Source organism: Mirounga angustirostris, unplaced genomic scaffold (assembly GCF_029215605.1).
Source record: "Mirounga angustirostris isolate CCGP_5_RB_7025 unplaced genomic scaffold, mMirAng1.0.hap1 SCAF_6, whole genome shotgun sequence".
NCBI lineage: Eukaryota > Metazoa > Chordata > Mammalia > Carnivora > Phocidae > Mirounga > Mirounga angustirostris.
This window is the reverse complement of record NW_026991714.1, coordinates 28,283,948-28,308,311: the sequence shown is the minus strand read 5'-3', so window position 1 is coordinate 28,308,311 and position 24,364 is coordinate 28,283,948. Positions and strand designations below refer to the sequence as shown.

At 47.9% G+C, this 24,364-nt stretch overlaps 1 protein-coding gene and 1 pseudogene across 7 annotated transcripts in view; one reads left to right on the top strand and one right to left on the bottom strand.

The window, feature by feature from the left end:
- Positions 1-24,364, top strand: part of NAV1 (neuron navigator 1) — a 246,046-nt gene that overhangs the window by 204,428 nt on the left and 17,254 nt on the right. For 6 of the 7 annotated variants that reach the window (XR_010412232.1, XM_064594014.1, XM_064594017.1 and 3 more), the window contains 11 exons: positions 7,007-7,145; positions 7,600-7,897; positions 8,970-9,663; positions 10,177-10,620; positions 11,224-11,265; positions 11,987-12,135; positions 13,967-14,137; positions 15,197-15,249; positions 16,167-16,244; positions 19,393-19,476; positions 19,702-19,813. Coding sequence is in view for 6 of the 7 variants with exons in the window: in XM_064594014.1 (XP_064450084.1) it covers positions 7,007-7,145; positions 7,600-7,897; positions 8,970-9,663; positions 10,177-10,620; positions 11,224-11,265; positions 11,987-12,135; positions 13,967-14,137; positions 15,197-15,249; positions 16,167-16,244; positions 19,393-19,476; positions 19,702-19,813 (2,264 nt within the window). In the remaining variant the exon portion in view is untranslated. The remainder of the gene's footprint in view (positions 1-7,006; positions 7,146-7,599; positions 7,898-8,969; positions 9,664-10,176; positions 10,621-11,223; positions 11,266-11,986; positions 12,136-13,966; positions 14,138-15,196; positions 15,250-16,166; positions 16,245-19,392; positions 19,477-19,701; positions 19,814-24,364) is intronic. The other variant, XM_064594013.1, reaches the window with a different exon arrangement.
- On the bottom strand, positions 2,625-3,816 carry LOC123845580 (ATP synthase F(0) complex subunit C2, mitochondrial-like; annotated as a pseudogene).

The following is a 24,364-nucleotide window of genomic DNA, read 5'->3' as shown; positions in this document are numbered from 1 at the left end:
TCTTTGTTCACATACATCTGGCATATGATAAAAAGTTATAAGACTCATGAAGAGGCAGGAAATATAACTGAGAGAAAAAATAGTCAATAGAAGCAGACCTACAGATGACCCAGATGTTGGAATTAACAGACAATATTGTAAAATGCTTTTTTTTTTTTTTTAAGATTTTATTATTTATTCATGAGAGACAGAGACAGAGAGAGGCAGAGGGAGAAGCAGGCTTCCAAGGAGCAGGGAGCCTGATGTGAGACTCGATCCCAGGACCCTGGGATCATGACCTGAGCCGAAGGCAGACGCTTAACCATCTGAGCCACCCAGGCGCCCCATGTAAAATGCTTTCTATAAACATTTTTAAGGGTCTAGTAGAAAAGGTGAATTATATTGAATAGATGGAGAACTTAAGCAGAGAATTGGAAGTTCTTAAAAAAAAAAAAAAAGAATGTATATAAATTCCCTCTGAAACCAGGATTTCTTAGAAACAAACTACTAATCATTCTTGGAGACTATGTAAGAAGCAGTTCCAAAATCACAACCCCTTCCCTGAGTTTATGCATTCCTACATTCACAGAAACCAGGAGTTCAAGTCTGCAAGTGTGTACAAGCCCACTATGTACAAGATACAGTATGAGAGGTACAAAGATGAATGAGACTCAATCCTGCCCCTCAGGGAATTACAGTCCAGTGTACATAAAAGAGAATGAGATTTCTTCTGGCAAGGAGGATCATGGAAAGCCTCATAGAAAACTTGGTTTGATCTGGGCATTGAAGAAAGGTAGAATTTCAAAATGCAGAGCTAGGGAGAAACCCATGGAAAGTAGGTAGGGTTTATGTACATTGTCGTCAAGTCCCCATAATATTGCCAGGACTCCAGAATCTTCAGCAGGACACAGATGATTGCACAGTGATGATAAGTCAGGCCTGTACTTCCAAAAAGAAATTAGGTGAGACAGCTGGTCACCTAATAGGAATCCTAGAAGACATAACAATTTGGAGCAGGGTGGGACTAGGGTAAAGGAGATGAGCATTGTGTTTATCTGTATCCTACCATGGCAAAGTCGTATTTCTGGGTTTTGTTGGAAAATTAAATCATTCCTTCCTCTGAATCCTCTTATGTATGTTGTCTATACTTCATATATGGTATTCATTTCATGTATATGTCTTCTTCCACCCTTGGATTGTGAGCTTGTTCTGATAGTCACTCATTTTAAATGCCCATACAACTGAGACTGTCGTATAAATGCCAGGAGCTCAATGAATGTTTGCCAAGTTGAAATTTAATTTAACCCAAGGCAGAGTATATAGGACTTGAATTCAGATAGTCTGGCTATAACATCTGTGCTCTTAATTACTACCCTATATTAATGATGGCTCGTGGATAATCTTGAACAGTGGGCCTTAGAATTTTGATTTTATTATATCAGCAATGAGGAGCTAATGAAGGCTTGGGAAGTGCTACACTTATGGGTGATTAGGCTTCTGATTATATTCAGTGTGTTGGAAGGAGGGAGAATTTATAGACAGTGGGGTCGGTAAGAAGGCTTTTACTGTGGTTTGGGTGAGGGGACATTAGCTCTGAACCAGAGCAAAAGCAGGAGAAATATAGAAGAAAAAAAGATTTGAGAGGCAAATGATCACACAATTAGCGGACCTCTTGAGGAGGGAAGAAAAGAAAAAAGAGTTAAAGCCATACTGAAGTTATTGATAAAGTGACAGGGGGAAAAAAACTGATAACTTTTCAGGTAAACCGGAAATGAGAAGTTTGAGATTTGGAGGGAGGATTAAAGGATATGAGGCGATCGGTAAACGAGAAAATGAATATCCTGCTGAGAAAAATCTTTAATTTATTGCTATAACCTGTTCCAGTACTTTAGAAATATCCCTTGACAAGAGTCATTTTCATCTTCTTGTTTATATCTGACTTAATCTCTCATATGTTTATTCCAACTTATTTTTCTCTTCTATTCCGAGGGTGGATGAAAATGGTAAAGTGTCATTATTCCTCTAACAGCCTTCCCAGAATGAACACTTTCACACCATGCAAAGTAAATGGTGCAAATGTATAAGAGAACATTTCTTTTTTGCATCAGTTGCCTGTTGGTGATGGTGATCTGGATTTGTAAGTAGGTTGGATTATAAACGAATATTAACTTTTCTATGTTCTGTTTTTCTAGTAAATTTAGACCTAGCTTGTTGCTGCCCAGCCCTCTTTTCTGCACCTGAGATCTATATGAGAAACAAATTTAAAGAGAAGTAGAAAGGAGATTGAAAAACCCAGCTTAGAGCAAGCGAAGAGAGATTATTTGTGCCAAATAACAGCTGTAGTAGCCCTCCCAAGCTCTGAGCCTTGCCCTCTTCTTTGTTTATTGTTTTGCTGCCATAATTATTTATTTATTTTTAAAGAGTTTATTTATGTATACGAAAGAGACAACGCACAAGCAGGGGAAGGGCAGAGGGATAGGGAGAAGCAGACCCCCCCCACTGAGCAGGGAGCCCGATGCGGGGTTCAATTCCAGGACCTGGAGATTACGACCCAAGCCGAAGGCAGACGCCCAACCAACTGAGCCACCCAGGTACCCCTTGGTGCCATATTTAAGCTGCTTGTAGCATTAGTTTAATGTATTTCACTATTTCACAAGGGTAAAATGATCATAAAGGGTTTAGAGTTTCATTTTTTTCTTTTCTTTTTTCTTTCCTTTTCTTTTCTTATTAATACATTATTTGTCTTCCCTCTGTCAAATCCAAAGCCAACCACTTTCCCCAGGCTGCCTGGGGAGGTATAGGAAAAAGAACATGCAGGGCAGATAAGATACGGGAGAAAGACCTAAGGGAGGTGGAGCTGGCTCCTTCACGTGGCAAAGAGGATGAGAAAGGCTACCATCAGGCAAAAGAGCTACAGGGCCTCCAAGAGGGCAATGCCCAGAATGGTGTAGGAGAACAGCTGTTGCTTCAGGGAGGGGTTCTCGGCTTAACCAATGATGAGGCTCCCAAACACAGTCCCAATTCCAGCCCCAGAGCCAGCCGCCCCTACCATGGCAGCCCCAGCCCCAGCCCCAGCCCCAGCCCCAGTGAACTTGGCTGCTGTGTGGATGTCCCTTGAAATGGCGCTGGTTTGGAAGCTGCAGGTGGGAATAAGTGAGGTCAGGGGACGAGGGGCTGCCGAGCTGCTGAGGCTGTCACCTGTCAGTGTCCCCTGTGGCTTTAGACGAACTTGGCACAGGTGGATATTTTCAGGGGATGACGGGCTGTGGCAGGAGAGCTGTTCCCAGTGCAGAGAAGACAGAGGGGGGAGGGTTCTTTATTCCTTAAGTCTTAACACCCCAAGGACAAAGAATAGGAGAAGGAAGAGATAATAGCCACAAAATCTGGGGAAGCCGGAAATCAGAATTGCACGTGTGAGCTGATTTAACCGACTTAAAGCTGAATCCTAAACCAGTAGTGAGAAAAGCTGCACAGCCACTGTGTTTGTAGCCCAGAACCCTCGAAAAGCTTGGTAATTGGTGACACCAGGTACCCATAGTGGGGGAAGAGATGAAACTAAAAACAGGAGGATTGGTTTACAATTTATATAAGAAATACTTAGACTCTGAGATCCTCTCCTTTGCTACTTCCCAAAAGGCAACTCCAGTCAGGAGTTTGGAAGATTCATCTCTAGAAAATCTGACCCCCCCCAAGAGAAAAAACTCAAATGAATAAGTCCAATCACATCTCCCTATACTGAAACCGTAATTGATTAAGTCCCACCAACGTACACAAAGCTTCTAAATAACCTATAACATGTGTTCCAGTCTTACCTATGCGCAAATAGCCAAGGATCATCCGACAACTAAGAAGGGTCTGTCACCTGCAAGCCTCACCAATACAAACAGACAAAAGCTACTTGGAACCAAAAACTGTATAAAGAGATTTTAAACCTGCCCCTCCAAATAAATGAGTGAATGAATATCTTTGAGAGTTAAGAGATTGCATCCTTAAAAGAAAGAACAATATACTGTTTTTAAAGTACCCTTAAAATTTTAAATATGATAGCAGAAATGAAAATTTTAATGGAGGCAACTAAAGGTAAAATTGAGGCCACTGCCCAAAAAGTAGAGTTAAAAAACAAATATATGTAATGTTGGACAATAATAAGATGATCAGAGTATCAGCCTCAAAATCTATCATCTGAATAATAGACATTCTAGAAGAGAGAACTGAAAAATGGAGAGGAGAAAGTCATCAGAGGAATAATGCATGAAAATTTCTATGTTAAAAAGGCCCAGGAAGGTATCCAACTCAATGGATAAAAATCAGCCCACACCAAGGCATATCATTAATGATACTTTAGAACACCAGGGAAGATGCTAAAACTTTCCAGAGAGAAAGAAACAGGTCACATGTTAAGGACAAGGAATCAGAATGGCAACAGTAGAGGCCAAACAATGGAGCAATGCCTTTAAATTCTGAGAGGAGATTACTTTCAGTTTAGACTTCTATGGCTAGACAAAATTTCACATGTCAAAACAGAATAAAGACATTTTATAATGTGTCAGATCTTACCACGTTTGCTTCCCAAGCATCTTTTTTCAGAAACCTCCTTGAAGAGGTACTTCACTAAAACAAGAAAGTAAACCAACAAAGAGGAAGACTGAGGTTCTAACTTAAGAGCCTGGGAAAGAGAACCAAGATGATGAGGTGTGGTCCCATGATGTCAGTTATTTGGCAGATCCAGAGAGCAAATAGCTAGAACACAGAAGCATGGGGATATTCTCGAAGGAAGCACAAGAAACTATTAACAGTGGTTACTTTAAAAGTAAAAGTGGGAGGGCAGAAAGGGGGCATTTTTTCTTTTTCCCTTTATAATTTCGTGTAATGTTTGAGTCTCGACTATAGCATCCATTATTTCCTAATATTTGTCTTAAAGAAGGAAAATATGCTCCCTCCAGTATAGCATCTCCAGTGGACATGCTTAACCCTTGGGTAATGACAACAGAATTTTCCTTTTGTCCAGAATCTGCAAAGGAATTTTCCTAGGAAATCTTTAAATCCTCTAGCCAAACTTGCCCAAGAATTTTAGGCTGATACTCTCTCACTTTAGGAAAAGAGTCTGTGAGTTGGGACCCAGGAATGTCTTTTGGGCAAAGAGGACCGAAACCCTGAGACGATACACTCCCCTCCTTTATTTTGCTATTAGGCTTTCCATAAATGTAGGGCAAAGTTGGTTTCTTTTTGACTGGTGGACTGCAGCCGCCCCCTTTTTTTTTTTGCAAGAGCCTGTCCATAAGACTTTTCTCCATTCCAAGACCTTCATTACCAATAATTAATCTCAGATGGAAGGTTCAGTGCTACAGGCTTCCTCTGTCTTTGACCCAAAAGAACATGTTGTGAATAGTTTGTTTGTTTGCTTGCCAGAGATCTTATCTTGACCCAGGAGAGCTGATAGGATCATAAAGCCAGAATTGATCTTTCCTCCTCAGTATTCTTTCTCTACAAAATGGGGGCTATGATATCTTAGCCCAAGATAAATGCAGGATTAATATATGTCATGGGTGGAGGAAAAAAGAGGTTGCTTGTTTTAATAAGGGCTGTATTTCTTAGTAATAAAATTGAAATCACTCTGTAGTGTGTTCTAATCCCCATGCTTTCTTTGCTCTTTCTCAATGTATTTGGATTAATCACTCCAGAGCAACCAAGCCAAATGTCCAAACCACCCACTTTCCTATTCCCAGCAAATAAATTAAGGGGAGGCCAGCTGAAATCTGGGCCAAGAACTTAGATGGCTTGTATGTCTGACTTTTGTTCCATGATCTGACACTCAAAATAAATCTAAAAGGAAAAATTTTCCAGATACCAGCTAATTCACAAAAAACATCTTTAGCCTCTTAATTCTTCACACACGCAAAGCCGATAAACAAACCTGTGAACACAGATGCAAGGATTTAGAGAATGATTCCTACAGGCACAAACAAATGCTCTCATATTGCAGTCTTCCTGAAGTCCGTGTTGAGTTTTGGGCTCTAAAACTTGCGTGAAATCTGAAGGACTTTTGGGTCCAGAAGGGAGTAATAGAAACAGTGGAAGGTGTAGAACACAGGACCTTTGAAAAAAGGTTCTAGGAGACAGATTTTGAACTCAGAAAATAATGTGAAGAAGAAACTTGCGAACAGCCAATAAGGAGAGAACAAAAGGAAGTTGGTATCAAGGCAGAGGAGGCCATTTAGGTCAGATGGTAAGAATTAACTTTCTAACTGCAAAAGTTGCTAAACACAAGGTTGAACATCCAAGGGAATGTTGTAGAGTCCAAGCTCCAAAGAGATGGAGGCTGTTTCACTTAGTATATGGACTAGGGTTCTTTATAGAAAGACTTGCATATGCAGATGCTCAACAGTCTCTCCCAGATACCACAAATCTGATATTCCAAGCAATTGGCGGAAAAAGGAAACCATTCAGCACAAATTTGGCGCTTATGCTTGGCCACACCTTAAGTGTGGTTCATTTATCTGCAGAGAAGTCCATGCTGCTTGGAAGCAAAGCCCGATCCCAGGGTCAGCGATTGTATAAGCAGGGGAGCAATGAGAAACGACAGGTCTTAGGGGTCCTAGAAAAGATCAATCTTTTCCTGGCCCTTGTTACCAGGTATGGAAAATTTTGAAGAAGAGAGGGAAAATACCCGGAGAACACATCCAGAAATGAACAAAGACATGGTAACTATAAGGATGGACACCATCGATCGGGGGAGGAAATTGTATAATTAGATTGATCCAAGAATTACCTTGTCTTTACAGTGTCCCTTTCCGTTGAGGAGATGTAACGTCTTCCTTTGCCAGATAAAGACAGACTCTCTTCCTTTTATAAAAGAACACCGCCAAGTTATACTTCAAGTTACTGGCAAACCCGGGACTAACCTTCAAGCTTTCTCCTCCTGGCCAGTCTGTATGCTGGAATACAGCCATTCTTCCATGCATATGACACTTTTATTCCTTGTCTTGACTTCTGTTTTAACTGCTAACTTTTCTCTCCTGTCCTACAGCTGGGATGAGAGCAGCTCCATCAGCAGTGGGCTCAGTGATGCCTCGGACAACCTCAGCTCAGAAGAGTTCAATGCCAGTTCCTCCCTCAACTCCCTCCCAACGACTCCCACTGCTTCTCGCAGGAACTCCACAGTAGCGGTATGTGAATTTACAAACACCCAGGCCACCCTCTCATGATGAACCACGGGGCAGATGGGTTTGCACATGCACCGCACCCCCCCCCCCCCCCCACTCTGTGGGACTAGTTCCCATGTGCCTTTGGCCAGGTCTTTTTAGAGCTGGCCCAAAGAAGCCTGAGGCTACCAACCAGTCACCTAAGACATTAGCTGTTGCCTTCGGAGCCCCTGTATTTAGTGTCCTCGCTGACTTGGAGTGATGCGTGTAAGAGTTATTCCAACCAGAGGAAAAAAAAATAGCCCTGAGATACATAGGATGTCTTTTCTCCAGCCCCCTAGAGATGTAGGTAGAAACCCTGGGTTGACATGCTTGGGAAAGAGCAGGGCCACCCAGCCACCAAAACCAATCCCCTCCACCTCCTTTTTCCCATCCCCGAGTGAGCATCCCACTCTGCTTTTTCTCTTCCTTCCTTCAGCTCCGCACAGACTCAGAGAAGCGCTCACTGGCCGAAAGTGGGCTGAGCTGGTTTAGTGAGTCAGAGGAGAAGGCCCCCAAAAAACTGGAGTACGACAGCGGTAGCCTGAAGATGGAACCCGGGACTTCGAAGTGGCGGAGAGAGCGGCCCGAGAGCTGTGATGATTCATCCAAGGCTGGAGAACTGAAAAAGCCTGTGAGCCTGGGACACCCCGGTTCCCTGAAGAAGGGCAAGACCCCGCCAGTGGCTGTCACTTCCCCCATCACCCACACCGCCCAGAGCGCCCTCAAAGTCGCAGGTGAGGCCAGAGTGAAGGAAGGGACGAGGGCGGAGACCTGTTTCTTGGGTTGTTCCTCTTCTTAACGGTCCTTAGCCCACAGGATGATGGCAGACATTTGCAGAGTGCTTTAATATGTATGATCTGGTCTTCACAACAGTCCTGTGAGTTAGGGAAGATGGATGTTACTATCTCCACTTGACAACTGTAGAAATAACAACACAAAGGGTTTCAGTGGCAGAGCCAAAATCATACAGCTCAGAAGAGGTAGTGGAGGGGAGTGTGTTATGTTCAGAGACTAGTTTTTTGGGTTTTTTTTAAAGATTTTATTTATCTATTTGACAGAGAGAGACACAGCGAGAGAGGGAACACAAGCAGAGGGGGAGTGGGAGAGGGAGAAGCAGGCTCCCCACCGAGCAGGGAGCCCGATGCGGGGCTTGATCCCAGGACCCTGGGATCATGACCTGAGCCGAAGGCAGACGCCTAACGACTGAGCCACCCAGGCGCCCCTGTTCAGAGACTAGTTTGACCCGCCTTCAAACACTTCCCAAGACAATTGGCCTATGTACTTGTCTTCACAAGGTACTTGCTTGACCTCCCAGGGAGGTCCCAAGAAAACATTAAATCAGAATTGTATTGGTATTGCTCCCAAAGTTGGCCCCTTGGGTAACTTTTCGCCTTCGTCCCCATTTCCCTCCAGTCTCTACTTACCAGGAGGTATGGCCACACTCTGTGTGCATCTCCTCCTTTTTTCTCTTCCTTGACCAGTTGTTCGATGCACTTCTTTCTTAATAACCTTTGTGGTTGCCTCTGCCATTTGAACCAAAATGGAATATCCTGCTCTAGAAGGAGAAAATAACAAAAAGCAAAACGAACAAATCCCCGAGGCCACTCCTCCCCGGTCTCCTTCTCTCTGGCAAGAAATGTCATCTGCTTACGTACTACCCGCTTCCCTGTGTTGAGGCCTCGATGTTCTAACGCACGTTGACAATGTTTCCTTCTCCCGCGGAGGGAAAGAAAAGGATTTGCCGGGATACTGCCAAGATATTGGCCAGTGTCGGCTCCTCTCACGTCCTCTCCTGCCCTCTTGCAGGCAAACCTGAAGGCAAGGCCGCCGACAAGGGTAAACTTGCTGTGAAGAACACGGGGCTGCAGCGCTCCTCTTCGGACGCCGGCCGGGACCGCCTGAGCGACGCTAAGAAGCCTCCGTCCGGCATCGCTCGCCCCTCCGCTTCGGGGTCTTTCGGCTACAAGAAGCCGCCGCCCACCACGGGCACAGCCACCGTCATGCAGACGGGTGGTTCAGCCACTCTCAGCAAGATCCAGAAGTCCTCAGGCATCCCCGTCAAGCCCGTGAACGGACGTAAGACTAGCCTGGATGTGTCCAACAGTGCGGAGCCCGGATTCCTGGCTCCCGGTGCCCGTTCCAACATCCAGTACCGAAGCCTGCCCCGGCCAGCCAAGTCGAGCTCTATGAGCGTGACCGGCGGCCGGGGGGGACCTCGCCCTGTTAGCAGCAGTATTGACCCCAGCCTCCTCAGCACGAAGCAGGGGGCCCTTACCCCCTCCCGACTAAAGGAACCTTCCAAGGTGGCCAGCGGGCGGACCACTCCAGCCCCTGTCAATCAGACGGATCGGGAAAAGGAGAAAGCCAAAGCCAAGGCAGTGGCCTTGGACTCGGACAACATCTCCCTGAAGAGCATTGGCTCCCCAGAGAGTACTCCTAAGAACCAAGCCAGCCACCCCCCGGCCACCAAGTTAGCGGAGCTGCCACCAACCCCTCTCAGGTACCCAAACTGGGCAGCTTCTTCCTCGTCTGTCTGCTCTCTCTTTTCCATATCCGTGTGCTCCTGAGACTAAGCGAGGCATGGCCTAGCCACTGTTGGCCTCTGGGCCTTTGCACGGCTCCCCCCTACCCACTCCCCGATACGCCAAGTTCCTTCTCCCTCTTTCAAAACTCACCTCATTTATTCTGTTCCCCGATCAACCCTTAACCTGTCTTCAGCACTTGTACTAATGGTTGTACTATTGTCTACTGACACACATGTACCCATTTGTTTGTAAATCCGCTGGGTCTCCCATGTGCATGTGCCATCCCCCTCACTAAGACTTGAAGGACCCCAAGTCAGATAGCAGATTTCCTTCCAACGTATTTCACAGCAGCATTGGGATAATAAGCCTCTGCGCTTAAACAGCCAGACACGGGGAAACAAGACTAAGAGTACTCTGAGATCCAATCTGCCTCTCGCTTCTGGAACTCTGTGGTTCTAAATACTTCATTTAATTTTCACTTCCCTCAGGGCCACAGCTAAGAGCTTTGTCAAGCCACCCTCACTAGCCAACCTAGACAAGGTCAACTCCAACAGTCTGGATCTGCCATCATCGAGTGATGCCCACGCTTCCAAGGTCCCAGATCTGCATCCCACAAGCTCAGCAAGCGGGAGCCCTCTTCCTTCTTGCTTCACCCCCAGTCCAGCACCCATTCTCAATATTAACTCAGCCAGCTTCTCCCAGGGCCTGGAGCTAATGAGTGGTTTCAGTGTCCCCAAAGAGACCCGCATGTACCCCAAACTCTCAGGCCTGCACAGGAGCATGGAGTCCCTCCAGATGCCAATGAGCCTGCCCAGTGCCTTCCCCAGCAGTACTCCTGGCCCTACCCCACCTGCCCCCACCGCTGCACCCCCAGAGGAAGAGACAGAAGAGCTGGCCTGGAGCGGAAGCCCCAGAACTGGGCAATTGGACAGGTGGGTGGAGAGAGACACAGCTGAGCCTGGGTCCGTCCCTGTGCTTCTGGTCCCTTTCGCCGTCAGTAACACGGTCCCATACCTGATTGTCTCATTGTGACTTTGAACATTTTTTTCACCTTTGTTAGGTAATTTTATTTGCTTCACAACAGCCCTGTGAGATAAGAAGGAGTTTTAAATTACTATGTTTATACATTATTATTATTATTATCATTATCACTGTAATGATTGTACACTGGGGTCACCAACAGTACACAGACATTAAATGACATAGCCGAGATTTCATAATTAGTTTCACGTGTCATCCAAAGCGTTTGCTTTCAAGGCCAGACTGGTTTCTATTATATCACACCTTAATAGGACCTTTTAAATAGCTAGCCACATCCTGATTCCCAAACAGAGAGAAACACTCAGCATTTCAAGTGAATCTCTCAAGTTACAAGCCCAGAGGCGGACTGCAAAGATCTTCCTATTTTGTTTATAGAGATAAAGGGGCCCACAGTTTGATGTCCTGGGTTAGGTGTCGTGTCCCGCAAACCAATGATCCCAAACTCGAGGTTCTAAGATGGACTCCCATGCTTCTCTTTTTCTTCTTCTGCGCAGTAATCAGCGGGATCGGAACACTCTTCCCAAGAAAGGGCTCAGGTAACCACCCTTCGATGTGTTTGCCCTTCCGTGTATCTGGGTTCCCTGGTCGGTATAAAAATCTGTACCTTGACCTGTCCTGAGTCCCAGTCATGAATTCAGTGTCCCCTTTAGCTGAGTTACTTGCGTGCGGTTCCTTGCATAGACCACCCAGCGCCCTACCCAGGCTTATGTGATGTGTGAGTCAGCTTTATGGCCAGTGTTCTTCCTTGGTGACAGAGGAGAAACACGTCGGCACGCGGGAATCCTCACCTACCTGCCCCAGCCTGTGCTAGCTCCACCCTGACCAAACGTCCTCCCTGTAATTTTCCTCAAAGTCAGAGGGAGGACAGGCTGCCTCAGGGGTCATTCCAGTGGGCAAGAGCAGGACAGCCCAGTGATCACTGAGTTCTTCGTTGAGGCGAAGATCTCCTGCGATTGGGAAGCCCACATAGGGAGCCGCAAAGCTCTGCCCTGAGCTTCGGGGTAGAGGCTCTCATGCCCCCTCTGTCATTTCAGTCCCCACCTCATGATAGCCCATAGAGATACCTGCTGGTCCTTCAGGACTCTCTTGATGGTGTGGGAGAAAATGCTGAGTCAGCACGTGTCTTGTTCCCTCCTTAGGCAGTTCTGTCCGCTCCCCCGCTTTTCTCCTTGTCCTGCGTTGAGAACCTCCACACCGCCAGACCTCTGATAGCACTTTGTAGCTGCGCAGACTGAGTCCTTCTGCTATGTCCTGCAGGTACCAGCTTCAGTCCCAGGAGGAGACCAAGGAGAGGCGACACTCTCATACCATTGGTGGGCTGCCCGAATCCGACGACCAGTCAGAGCTGCCTTCCCCCCCTGCACTCTCCATGTCCTTGAGCGCAAAGGGCCAGCTTACCAACATAGGTCAGTGTTGCCGGTCACTCGCTGCGGCACGGGATGCAGCAGGGCTCACCCCGCCGGGTGAGGCAAGGCAGCTGGACTTTAGGTTCCATCTCCTCTATGACTCCCACTATCTTGGGTCGCTTCGTGGTGCCTCAGTGTGTCCGTCCAAACTCAGATTGAGGGCAAAGTGCTCCAAGATCCTCAACTGAAAAGTCGTCCCCGGGCACCAGCGGTAGGGTGCGTGGAGCAGCGGGGAGTCTGAATGATGGCGCGGGAAAGCCATCAGGCAAGGCCTGGAGATCAGACCAGTGCGGGGAGCAGGCAGTCCTTTCCAGAAAGGAGCCGCCGGCCACGCCCAGGGGAGCAATACTAGACGGCTGGGATGGCCGAGAGGAAGGAGGGAACCGTTGATTGCAGACTTGGGACTCTGCCTACAAAGCCAGAAAAGTGCGGGTGTCCCGGCTGCTGTGGCTGGGCCGGGACCAGCCTAGCCCTGAAGGCAGCGCTGCTGAAGACCCTTGCTGGCCTGAGGAGAAAGGCTGGTGAGGGAAGCAGGAAGAGATGGCGGATTCAGAGGCGGGAGGGGAGGGAGCTTCAGGTGGAGGCCTGGCCCTGGGGAGCAGCAGGCCGTGATGGGCCCAGTGGGAACCCCTTTAGGACAGAGCCTGGGACAGGCCTGTGGTTTGCTGTGTCCTTCTAGATCCACCTCCTCGTTCAGCTGAGTGAAGCAACGTAGTAAGGGAACACGAGGACCTGTAACAGTCTGTGGGACGGCTTTGGGGCATTTGAGGAAAGATGGAATCAGGATCGTTTTGCCTAGAGAAGGGAGGGATTCATAAGGAAAGGTCATCTGGTCGCTGAAGGGCCGTTAGGTGGAGGATGGGGCCAGCTTGTTCTCCATCTGCACTGAGGACCAAACAAGGGGAAATGCATTGATGCTGCAGGATGAAGGGGCTGGGCTAAACCGTGATCACCTTACGTATTCAGAAGGGCCAAGGAAGGTGTAAAATTGTCTTCTGCACAGGTCCTTATGGAGGGACTAGACATCCGCCTGTCTCTGGAGGCAAAAGAATAGGCAAGGGGAGCTCCATGTGGCTGTGAACCCTGGGAGGCTGTAACCCCAGCAGGGGGAGGGGCGGAGGGGAGCAGGTGCTGCAGGTCAGCCGGGATTCAGCGGAGCCCCACTTCAAAGCAGATTCTGACATTCTCACCTGCTCCATCCGTCTGACCTTCCAGCCAGGGGAACGCTGGGCAGAGAGGGCTGTGTTTCTTGCTGCGTCAGAACCGACCAGTGGCCTAGAATGTGACACCCTTGTGGGGAGAGTCTCAGTCCCTCCCGTAGTGCCGAGCCCGTCCGAGCCCATAGCCCGGCCCCCTTCTCTAGCTGCCTCTTTGTCATCATTCAGATCTGAGTCTTGGTCTGAATTCTTAGTCCTCACAGGCTGCCAGTTGTATTCTACGGAACCACAACATCCCATTTCATTGGCACATTCAAGTGATGTGAAGGTTTCAGAAAAGCTGCCAGGCCCCCAGCCTGACCTTCAAAAGCGACAGTTCCCGGGCAGGCAGGGCTGAGGGAAGGTCTTTTAAAATAGGAAACGCTGTTCCCCCTTTATTCCCCACAGCAGGGTCCTTCTCCATTAGGGCTCGATCTCCCCGGGAGCGACCCCACTCCTAACCACCAGCTGCCTGCACACTCCCCCGCCCCCCTACCCCTTCCTCTCCTGCCCCCCCCATTTGCCTCCCGTGCTCCTGGTGCTCCATTCCCCAAGGGACCCAGAGAGCTGATGACCCTGCCTCTTCTCCTGCCCTCCCCCTCCCTCTCCTGTCCCCCTCCCCTCTGTCCTTCTAGTGAGTCCCACTGCGGCCACCACGCCAAGAATCACCCGCTCCAACAGCATCCCCACCCACGAGGCGGCCTTCGAGCTGTACAGCGGCTCCCAAATGGGGAGCACCCTGTCCCTGGCCGAGAGACCCAAGGGGATGATTCGGTCAGGATCCTTCCGAGACCCCACGGACGATGGTGAGACTTCATGCCAGCGCGGTTCACGCTCATTCCAGCTCTGCTGGGTCCCCTCACCCACCACGGCCACCACCACACACACGTATATGATTCACAGAACATCAAGTCGGGGCCATTTCAGTTCTTTCTTCCCATCCCTTTGAAGGGTCTGGGGGCCCAGAAACCTTTGGGTGGCACCGTCTGGCGCTGGGGCTTTGGGATGGAGCACCCGCCATCGGGGCCGGGGGAGGGAAATGGAGCGTGGAAGGCTTACGGGGTACCCCTCGGAGTGCTCCCGAAACTGCAGTTCCTCCCCTCCTCGTGGCAGCAGCAACCTCTCCTCCCCACAGTCTCTCAGCAAATGTGGAAAGGTCCAGGGATGTAAGGGCGGCTCTCAATCCTGGGAGAGAATTAGGCATCTCATTCCTCTTTCAAGAATGTTCCAAAGGTTAGCTTCAGGGAGGGCCCTCTGGTTGTCTGTGGTGACGTGGGTGTTAATGGCTAGAGCTGGAAGGCCACCGGAGAACAGACCTCCCGCTGTTTTCGGGCCGCTCAGCCTGGAGGCATCCTTGCAGGGGCGCTGTGGGTCTCTCAGTGGGGCTAGTGAAGCATCAGAACGAGGATTTTACACTTCAGTCCGTTGGCCACCTGCATGGTCCCCAGAGCTGAGAAGAGGAGGCACAGGCCGAATCGCAGGATTTGTTCTGAGCAGCTCTGATGGGAAACTGCCCTCTTGCGCAGCTTAAGTACTTTCCTGCCTGTCCACGAACACCTCCTTCCCCTCTCCCTGAACCCTTGTGCCTCGCGAAGCAGGAGCAGGCTGAGCCAGGGCCCGCCATCCCCAGGCTGCCCAAGAACGTAGACTGAAGGAGGAGGCTAGCTCTGCTCAGGACCTTGCCTCCTCAGCAGACACCTGCCTGCTCAGGGCTGTCGTGCTACCAGTTGGGTCCCCTATGGTGTTCTTCCTGTTTGCTCCAGATGCCCTCCAGAATCAGAATCCAACTCCTGCCTTCGGGCTCTGCCCAGGAACCCCTTGTCCCTGGAACCCTCTGTTAACTTTGTGTTCTGCTTCTCTTTCAGTTCATGGCTCAGTGCTGTCCCTGGCCTCCAGTGCCTCCTCCACTTACTCCTCAGTAAGAGCGTTACTTCTCTTCCTCCCTCATCCCCTCTTGCCTGCCATCGCACTGCTTCCCAGAACCTGGGTTGGTTGGGGAACTGGGTGGGGGAGGGGGACTGCTACCTGTTCTTGATACCTTGTGGATCTGGGGTGGGGCCGGGGGATGGCGCCTAGAGCTTGGAGCGCTCGGTTGAGTGCATCAGTTCCTCAGTAGTCTTTCTGGCCTCACCACCGATTTCCTGAGCAAACTCTGGTGCCCTTTGGTTCCCCTCCTTTGAAAAATCGCTAATCCCCTTATAATAGAGCCCATTCTGTGCCAGGGTAAGTGGGAAGCACTCATGGCAAGGTAGGCTAGGTAGGTTTAGGTTTATGGGACTTCAGCATCCTAATAGTGTACCGCATTTACCAAGTGTTCCCTGCGGGGGACTGGGCACACTGCGTTTGGCCGTTAGGTATAACTCGGTTCTCAGATTTGTTTTGCCCCCGGTTTTTTACTCCTTCAAGTTAGTGGCAGCAAGGATTAGTCTTCAGATCAACTGAAGTTCCATTTCCTAGCCTTCTTGGCAGTGACAAAGTTGGCTAGAGACGAGCTCCAGAGATATCTTTTATTGGAACCCCCGGGTAGGGTCTCAGCCCATCCTGTGAGGGGCCAGGGCGGCCAAGACACTGAGTTTCAGCCTCTTCGTACCTCTTGAGTCACGCTTCTTCCACGTTCTCCGCCCTGCCACTGGGGCCTGGCTTCTTCACCTCCGTAGTAACTACCTCCTTCTCTCTTTCTCTCCTGTGCTCCTTCTTCAGGCTGAGGAGAGGATGCAATCTGAGGTAGGGTGCGAAGCCTTTGTCTCTGCTTGTTAACACCACTGCGCCCCATTCTGCTTCCAGATCTCCTACTTCTGCTGCTGCCATAAGTTTGTATTTCTCTCCCCTTCACAGCAAATCCGGAAGCTTCGTAGGGAACTGGAATCATCCCAGGAAAAAGTGGCCACCCTGACGTCTCAACTTTCTGCCAATGTGAGTGCCATAAAGTAGGGGAAGACCCAGGCAGTTACTTTGGCCGTAGGTCAGATAAGTTCAGCCAACGGAGGAGAATTCTCTCGTAAGGTATCCCCTGGGCTTAGATTCCAAGGGAGCGGGTCCTGTTCACAGCTTTACGAGAGAGGATTGGGGAACTGGCCTTCTCTGAGTCTCGATTTTTATAGAGAACTGTTTTTGCCCCCACCCTAATGATGAGTTCACGCCCCGTGGTCTTTGAACTCCCTAGAGAAAGCGAGGAGGATTATCAGTGGTTCTGCATGGACGTGGGAACAACCTTGCCATTGGCCATGGACACAAGTAGTGAGCCCTTAGAACTCTTTGCTGCTGCCCTGGGGTATGCCCTGGGGTATGTTCCTGTCTTTGTTCAGGCCACAGAATTGGGCGGGCACAGAACTGGCTATGAGCATTCTGCCTGGCGAGTGTGACACAACTTAGAAACACACTCTCGTTCCAGTCCAGCTGCCTCCCTCACAGCTGCCTTTTCGTAGCCATCTCCTTGGGCAAGTGGCAGAAATCACCTGAGCTTTAGGTTGGGAGCCAGAATTCTTTGTTTCCGCCCTCGACCTGCCCTCAGTCCATCGCAGTAGAATGAGTTTCTTTCTTTCTTGGTTTTTCGACCCTGCGGGTTGGGGAAATGAGGCCACCTCCTCTCACTAGGCTGTGGTAGTTTCTCCCCTGTGACCAAGTTGCAAACGGAGAACATAAGAGCCATTTTCCCCCAAAGCTGTAAACAACAGCTGAGCCGGATTTGCAGGAGCCTTCCAAGTGTTCACACAAAAGTGACCATGTCTGCAGTTTCCGCAGGACTTTCTGGGTTTTCTCTCATCCCTTCCTCTCTGGGGAACCCAGCTGTCAGGCCCGAGGGTCTTCCCTTGGGATCAGGTAGGAGACTCTTCACCAAGATTTTGCATGTTTCCATCCTATTTCAACAGCAGTTCCTTCACCACGCTGATTATTCTCTATTTCTCTTTTCCCAAACCCTCCACTCATAAGTTGTGCACTCACCAGTTTGTTGAAAGCCCGTATCACCCACCCGCCTTCCACTCTTGGGGACCCATAAAAATTATAATATAAGCAAGCACCATCTCTCCCCTCCCTTGTGCCCCACCCACCACGGCTGGTGGCCTGGGTCACGTCCTGCACACCCCAGGAAATTCACATCTGGGAGATGCGGCGGGGAGAGGCACCAGGTGGGCAGAGAACATTAGTGTGTCTGATTCATTTACACTGAATCTGTCAGCCATCATGTTGTCAAGGCTGGGTGAGAGCCAAGAAAATGAATTTAGAGGGTGATTTTTCTTTGAACAGGAAGTTCCCTTTGGCTAAGAGAGAACAAACCAAACAGCCAGACAAGATGGGTTCTGAATTTTAGAGGCAGAGTCCTGCTGAGGGTCAGAGCCCTGCCCTCAAGGAGGAGTTGTGATGCCAGAACTCTCCGGGATCCCCTGATTCCTGACAGAGCTTTGGTCGCGTTCTGTGGAACTTCCCAGCTGCCCACGCGGAGGACACATCCCAGACAGGGAGGGGCCGCAAGCCGTTTCACCTCTCCAGAGAGCCAGCCTCTCTCTGGCACCACTGCTCAGCCCTGAGGTCTTACAGGCACCCTGGTGAGGCTGAGGGTTAGGGAAGGTTTAGAGGAGGGAGAGGATGTGTAGAAGACAGGAGGAACGCCCATCCAGAGCAGAGGGAGCCCCCAGTGAGAAGGGGAGCTAGCCATTGTTGGGGTCCCTCACGAAGAGACGTCCAGGGACTCCAAGCAGGCTGTTTACACACCTATACAGGGATGTAGAGAAGTGAACAAGAGACACCCCAAGGCCAAGAAAACAGGAGTTCCCTGTACAGTAGGTGAAAGTCAATGGCTCGGGGTCATGACGTGGGTCTGCCAAGGAGAGCCCAGGCCTTGACAGGTTCATGGTGCATGCATGTGGACAAGGAGGCTCACATTGGTCCAGACGGATTGCCACCAGCCACTGTCAAATAAATGTAGCCTCCAGGCATGTTTCAAGGGCAGAGGCTGAAAACTAGAGTTGACCCAACCGAAAGAGAGAATCAGTAGTGGCCCACAGGAAGCAGTGACAAGTGTCATAGACCTACGTCCTCGAGCTCTGTATGAAAGATCTGCCCAAAATATGCCTGTCACTTCTTGCTAGAGTCACTGACTTGCTTAGATACCCTCCAGTGATGGCTATTTCTCCATCCCCTCGTGCTCCCTTTTCTGGCCCCATGCTTCATTCCCTTCACCTTCCCTATACATCTTGCTGCCAGGTGAACAGCTTAGAGTGCTAGCCCGGCTCCAAGTTGCCTCAGCTCCACCCTCCCCCGCCGGCCTCCTCCTCATGAATCACATGTGACATCTAGTGGCCAAACTTTGGAACGCCCCTGAAGTTTTCCTGAACTATTTCTCTCCAGCCCTGCAAAGACAGCGGGGAGAAACCAGGAACTAGGAGAAGCGGGAAGGAGTTAAGAACAGAGGGTGCTTGAAAGCAGTGGTGGAGGGCGCCTGGGTGGCTCAGTCGTTAAGCATCTGCCTTTGGCTCAGGTCATGATCCCGGGGTCCTGGGATCGAGCCCCGCATCAGGCTCTCTGCTAGGCGGGAGGCCTGCTTCTCCCTCTCCTACTCCCCCTGTTTGGGTTCCCTCTCTCGCTGTCTTTCTCTGTCAAATAAACACAATCTTTAAAAAAAAGCAATGGTGGAGAGAAGCACCAAATGGTTTCTACTGGGAGGTGACTTGGCCCCATGGGGGCCAGCCCGTCAGAAAATGGAGGCGTTAAGTCAAGATAATAAGAATGACCCAGAGGTTATGGCCCTCCTGAAGAGCAGAGGGACAGTCCCACCTCTGGTAATGATAGGTACCCAATCCCAAGTGTCCAAGAGCCTCCAAAAGCCTGCCTTGCCTTAATGCTGTCAAGAAGCTGGTCCCCGCCAGAAAATCTCTTCAGGCCAGAAAGATGTTTGATTCTTCCTTCTCTGCTCAGGGAAATCGATATTCAAAAATCACCAAGAGGGTTGTTGGCATTGGTCAGTGCTATAACACAGAATATCACCTCAAACTACTTCCCATCACAGTCTTGTCTTTTCCCAAGCCTCAGGCAACTTAGGCACCACCTTCCATGTTTATTTCAGGCTAATCTAGTGGCAGCTTTCGAGCAGAGCCTGGTGAATATGACATCCCGCCTCCGGCACCTGGCAGAGACAGCAGAGGAGAAGGTATGAGAGCTGTGAGTTCTCCTCACACACAGACCAGGGCTGACCTCCTCCCCTCTCTCCTGAGCACCGGTTTCTCCCTCCGTCCCATCACCCTGAATCCTCCCCTCGGAGAATTCCCTGCCTTCTCTATCAAGTCTGGAAGAATTCCAGTGCCTAGCCCACTGCCTGGCGCAGAGTAGGTGCTCCCAATCCCAACTAATGACACTATTGTCATGTCTCTCTTAGGACACTGAGCTGCTGGATTTACGAGAAACTATAGACTTCCTGAAGAAAAAGAACTCGGAAGCACAGGCCGTCATTCAGGGAGCCCTTAATGCCTCAGAAACCACACCCAAAGGTAAGACATCTGACCATAGATTGAAGGAGAACAGGAATGGGGTTACTGGAGATCTTTATCTGTGCCTACAATGTGCCAAGTCCCATACCAGATTTTTAGAATGTGAGGGCACTTTGATGCCCTTCAGTATGATGCTCTGGAGTGGTCAGGGCCAGGGGCATGACCCTGCCATCTCTGGGGATGAGGGAGAGTAGAGCAGACCTGTCATCCCCATGGGTCCTCCCCTGAACCTCGAGGGCAGAGCTCAAGAGTTGTCAAAGACCATCAATAAAATAGCACTTTATTCTTAAGAAAAAAACTAAAGGTATTTTTACCATTTGATCCAGCAGTCTCACTCCTTGGTATTTACCCAGAGGAGTTAAAATTTTATGTCTTCAGAAAAACCTGGATGTTTATAGCAGCTTCATTCATCATCGCCAAAACTTAGAAGCAACCAAGACGTCCTTCAGTAGGTGAATGGATGAACAAACTGTGCTATGGCAGTCAATGAAATATTACTCAGCATTAAAAGAAATGAGCTATCAAGCCATGAAAAGATATCGAGCAGGCTCAAATGTACATTACTAAGTGGAAAAAGCCAATGAGAAAAGGCTACATGTTGTATGATTCTAACTATATGACATTCTGGAAAAGATAAGGCTATGGAGACTCTAAAAGGCTCAAGGCTGAGTGGGGGAGGGAGGGTGAATAGGCAGAGCACAGAGGATTTTTAGGGCAACAAAAGTATTCTGTATGATACCATAATGGTAAATACCTGTTATTACACATTTGTTCAAAGCCATCGGATGTCTATAACACCAAGAGCAAACCCTAATGTCAGCTATGGGCTCTGGCTGATAAGGATGTGTCGGCGCAGATTCATCACTTGTAACACATGCACCCCTCCGGTGAGGGATGCTGATAGTGGGGGAGACTATGCATGTTGGGGGGACAGGGGGATATGGGAACCCTCTGTACCTTCCTTTGAATTTTTGCTGTGAACCTAAAACTACTCTACAAAATAAAGTCTAAAAAATCAACACTTTACATTTTTACACACACACACACACATATAATCTTATTTGATCCTCATATCAGTTCTCCAAGGGGGTGCAATCTATTATTCAAATGAGGCAAATATCACAGTGGTTACGTGGGGCTCAAATGACAAGTTAGCCTTAGCATTTAACAGCCAAACAGTCAAGTTCTGCTAGAGAAGGTCAAGATGAGTAGTGGTCTGATGCCCCCAAACCCTGCAATCTCTGACTCGAGGCAGGCTGTCTGGGTAGTTGGATGGTCCTCTAACTTGTCTGTAGTCTGTTTTCCTTTTTATTCCACTAGCAGTGATCCCCAATCTCTGTCACTGTTCTCCAGCCTTTTCTTCCACCATTGACCTGCCTCACTCTGAACATAGACTCTGCCTCCTCCTTAATCAAGAAAATAAACATTTTCAAGTAAGAACTCCATTGACTTCCCTGCTCCATCAATTTATAGTCATCCGATCCTTACTTATTTTTCTCGCGTTTTGTTGGAAGGGGCTGTCCTTTCTGGCCAAGAGGGATCCCTTGTCTAATGCTTTGGGATGCTCCCTCTAGCACTGATACCCATTGTGTGCACGTGCATGCGCTCAGGTACACACACACACACACACACACACACACACACCCCCCTCTACATCTTTGACCTCTTATTCTCCATTCACTCCTTCCTTTCTGCTTATAATGCTGCTAAAGGCTCTTTTTTCTTTAAAGAAGATGAAAGATGTATCCGCTATATCCTTTCTAATTACAGTCTTATCTCTTTCCTTCCTTCACAAACTTACCTTCCGCTTCCCTTACCCACCTAACCCCACCATAATTTGCTTCCATTACTATCACCCTTACCAGAACTGCTTTCACTGAAATCGCCAGGGACCCCCATTTTTACAAAACGTAACTAATAATTGTTAGTACTTAGTTTAGTTGACTTATGTAAAGTAGACATAATACCTAACCAGAAGTTTGTGGTATCAAATCAGAAGACCTATGTGAGCATTCACCAAGGTGCCAGGCATTTGGTAGGGGCTCAAAAAAACCTCTCCTAAACACACACACACAGAGGCAGTATCTCAAGATTTCCAAGATTTGGCCCTGTTATGGTCTCCTTTCTTCATTAAATTCTCCCCATAGCTTCTGAGTCATCATTCCCATCTTGGCCTTGTCCTACTGCCTCTGACTCCTTCACAGAACCCATTCCTTCCTTCCACTTCGTCTTCAGGGACTGGGCTCCCAGAGCTCCAGCCACAGCTTTTTGTTTGGTTTGTTTTTGGAGAGTGAGAGAGAGAGATGAGCAAGCGCAAGTGAGGGGAGGGGCAGCAGGAGAGGGAGAGAGGGAGTCTTAAGCAGGTTCCGCATTCAGCCCGGAGCCCAATGCGGGGCTCGATCCCACAACCTTGAGATCATGACCTGAGCCAAAATCAAAGAGTCAGACACTTAACTGACTGAGCCACCCAGGCGCCCCTGGGTCAAGGTCTTTTTTAAGATAGAAGGCAAACGGTAGCATGCCTTTCCATTTATTTATTCTTTAATTTCTTACAGTGGTATTTTGCTGTTTTCAGTATATAAGTCTTGCATTTCCTTTGTTAAATTTGTTTTTGATACTGTAAATAGAACTGTTTTTCTTAATTTCCTTTTTAGATTATTCATTACTGGTATATGAAAATACAATAGATTTTTTTTATATATTGATCTTGTATCCTGCAAACTTTCTGAGAGTATTTATTAGCTCAATAAGTTTTACAACCTCCTCTTAATATGTATCTGTCTCCTAACCTGTATCCCCATCCTGAATTTTGTACCTCTATTTCCAAATACTTTTGGACATCCCCACTTAGATCACCTGATAGATATCCCTAACTCAACATGTCCAGCATTAAAAGGAAGTCCCTCCACCTCCCTTAGAAATACACAAACCAACACTTTCCCTTCTGCAGTTTGGCCCATTTCAGGTATTATCATCTGCCTGGTCACCCAAACCACTAATATAAGAGCCATCTTTTATGTCTCACTGGTTTGCCATATAAAGCCATTGAGTTTTATATATAATTCATGCAGATGGATAGATAGATAGATAGATAGATAGATAGATAGATAGATAGATAGATAGAAACTCAGTTCTCTCTCTGTTCTGACTTGTCATTACCCTGGCTCTGGTTTTCATCACTCTTCTTCTGGATTATTACAATAATTTCCTAACTAGTCTTGCATTGCTATAGTCCTTCCTTCATGCACCCCCGCCCCCCCCAGAGTAATCCAATCATGTCAGTTGAGATCAGAAATCATTCCAATTTGAGTATGGACTAGATATTAATTTAAAAGAATTACTGCTTAATTCTTAATTTCTTAGGTGTGATAATGATGTTGTGGGATAATGTCCTTATTCTTAGAAGATGAGTCCTGAAGGATTTAGTGGCAAAGTGTCATGATGTCTGCCACTTCTTTTCAAATCATTCAAGAAAATATCTGTACATATGTGTGCTTGTATGTGTGTGTGCACTTGTTTGTATGTGGAGGAAGAAAGAGAACACGCACAAGTGTAAATATAACAAAATATTAACAACTGTTAAATTAGGTGGAGGGGGCATATGGGTGTCCATTGTACTATGCTTTTAAGTATTTCTGTGTGTTTGAAACATTTCAGAAAAACAAGTTAAAGGGAAAGAGAATAGGGGCGCCTGGGTGGCTCAGTTGTTAAGTGTCTGCCTTCGGCTTGGGTCATGATCCCAGGGTCCTGGGATCGAGTCCTGCATCGGGCTCCCTGCTCTGCGGGAAGCCTGCTTCTCCCTCTCCCATTCCCCCTGCTTGTGTTCCTGCTCTCGCTATGTCTCTCTCTGTCAAAAAAATAAATAAAATCTTTAAAAAATAAAATAAAATAAAAAGGGAAAGAGAATATGCTCCAAACCCATTAGTATGGGGTACTATCCTCTTCCTGCTCCCAAGACAAACATTTCTTTCTAGCTTCATCTTCCACCCCTTCTCCTCTTGCACTCTGTATCCCACCTATGGCACTAGTAAAAAATGTATTTGTTGGGCACTTGGCATGTGCTAGGCACTTTTCAAGGATTGTACTTGTATTGATTCATTTATTCCAGATATCAGCCCTATGAAGTATATTTTATGGTTGAGAATAAGATCAGAGAAAATAAGTCACTTGGTCAAACACAGCTCATAAGTGATGAATCTGGAATATTAAGCTATTTTGGGTGCACCTTCCTCTTCAGATGTGTATTTGTTAAGTGAATAAATCATTTCTCTCTTTTGTGATGAGTTTGCATGTTTTCCTCCGTTCAGGTTGACTCAGGCTCAACTTGGTCAGGAGGATTTCTAGGAGCGTTCAACAAGCTAATGCTTAAAGCAATGATACCTACCCTTGTTTTATTTGTGAAAAGGTAATAAATGTATGTGGCACAAAATTAAAAATACACAGAAGAGTTCCTAACTTTCTGAAGGTTATTTGATTCTAAAAATCCTTTCCTTCTAAAATATATATATGTATATTTATATATAAAAATATATAGCATATTTTTTAAATTTT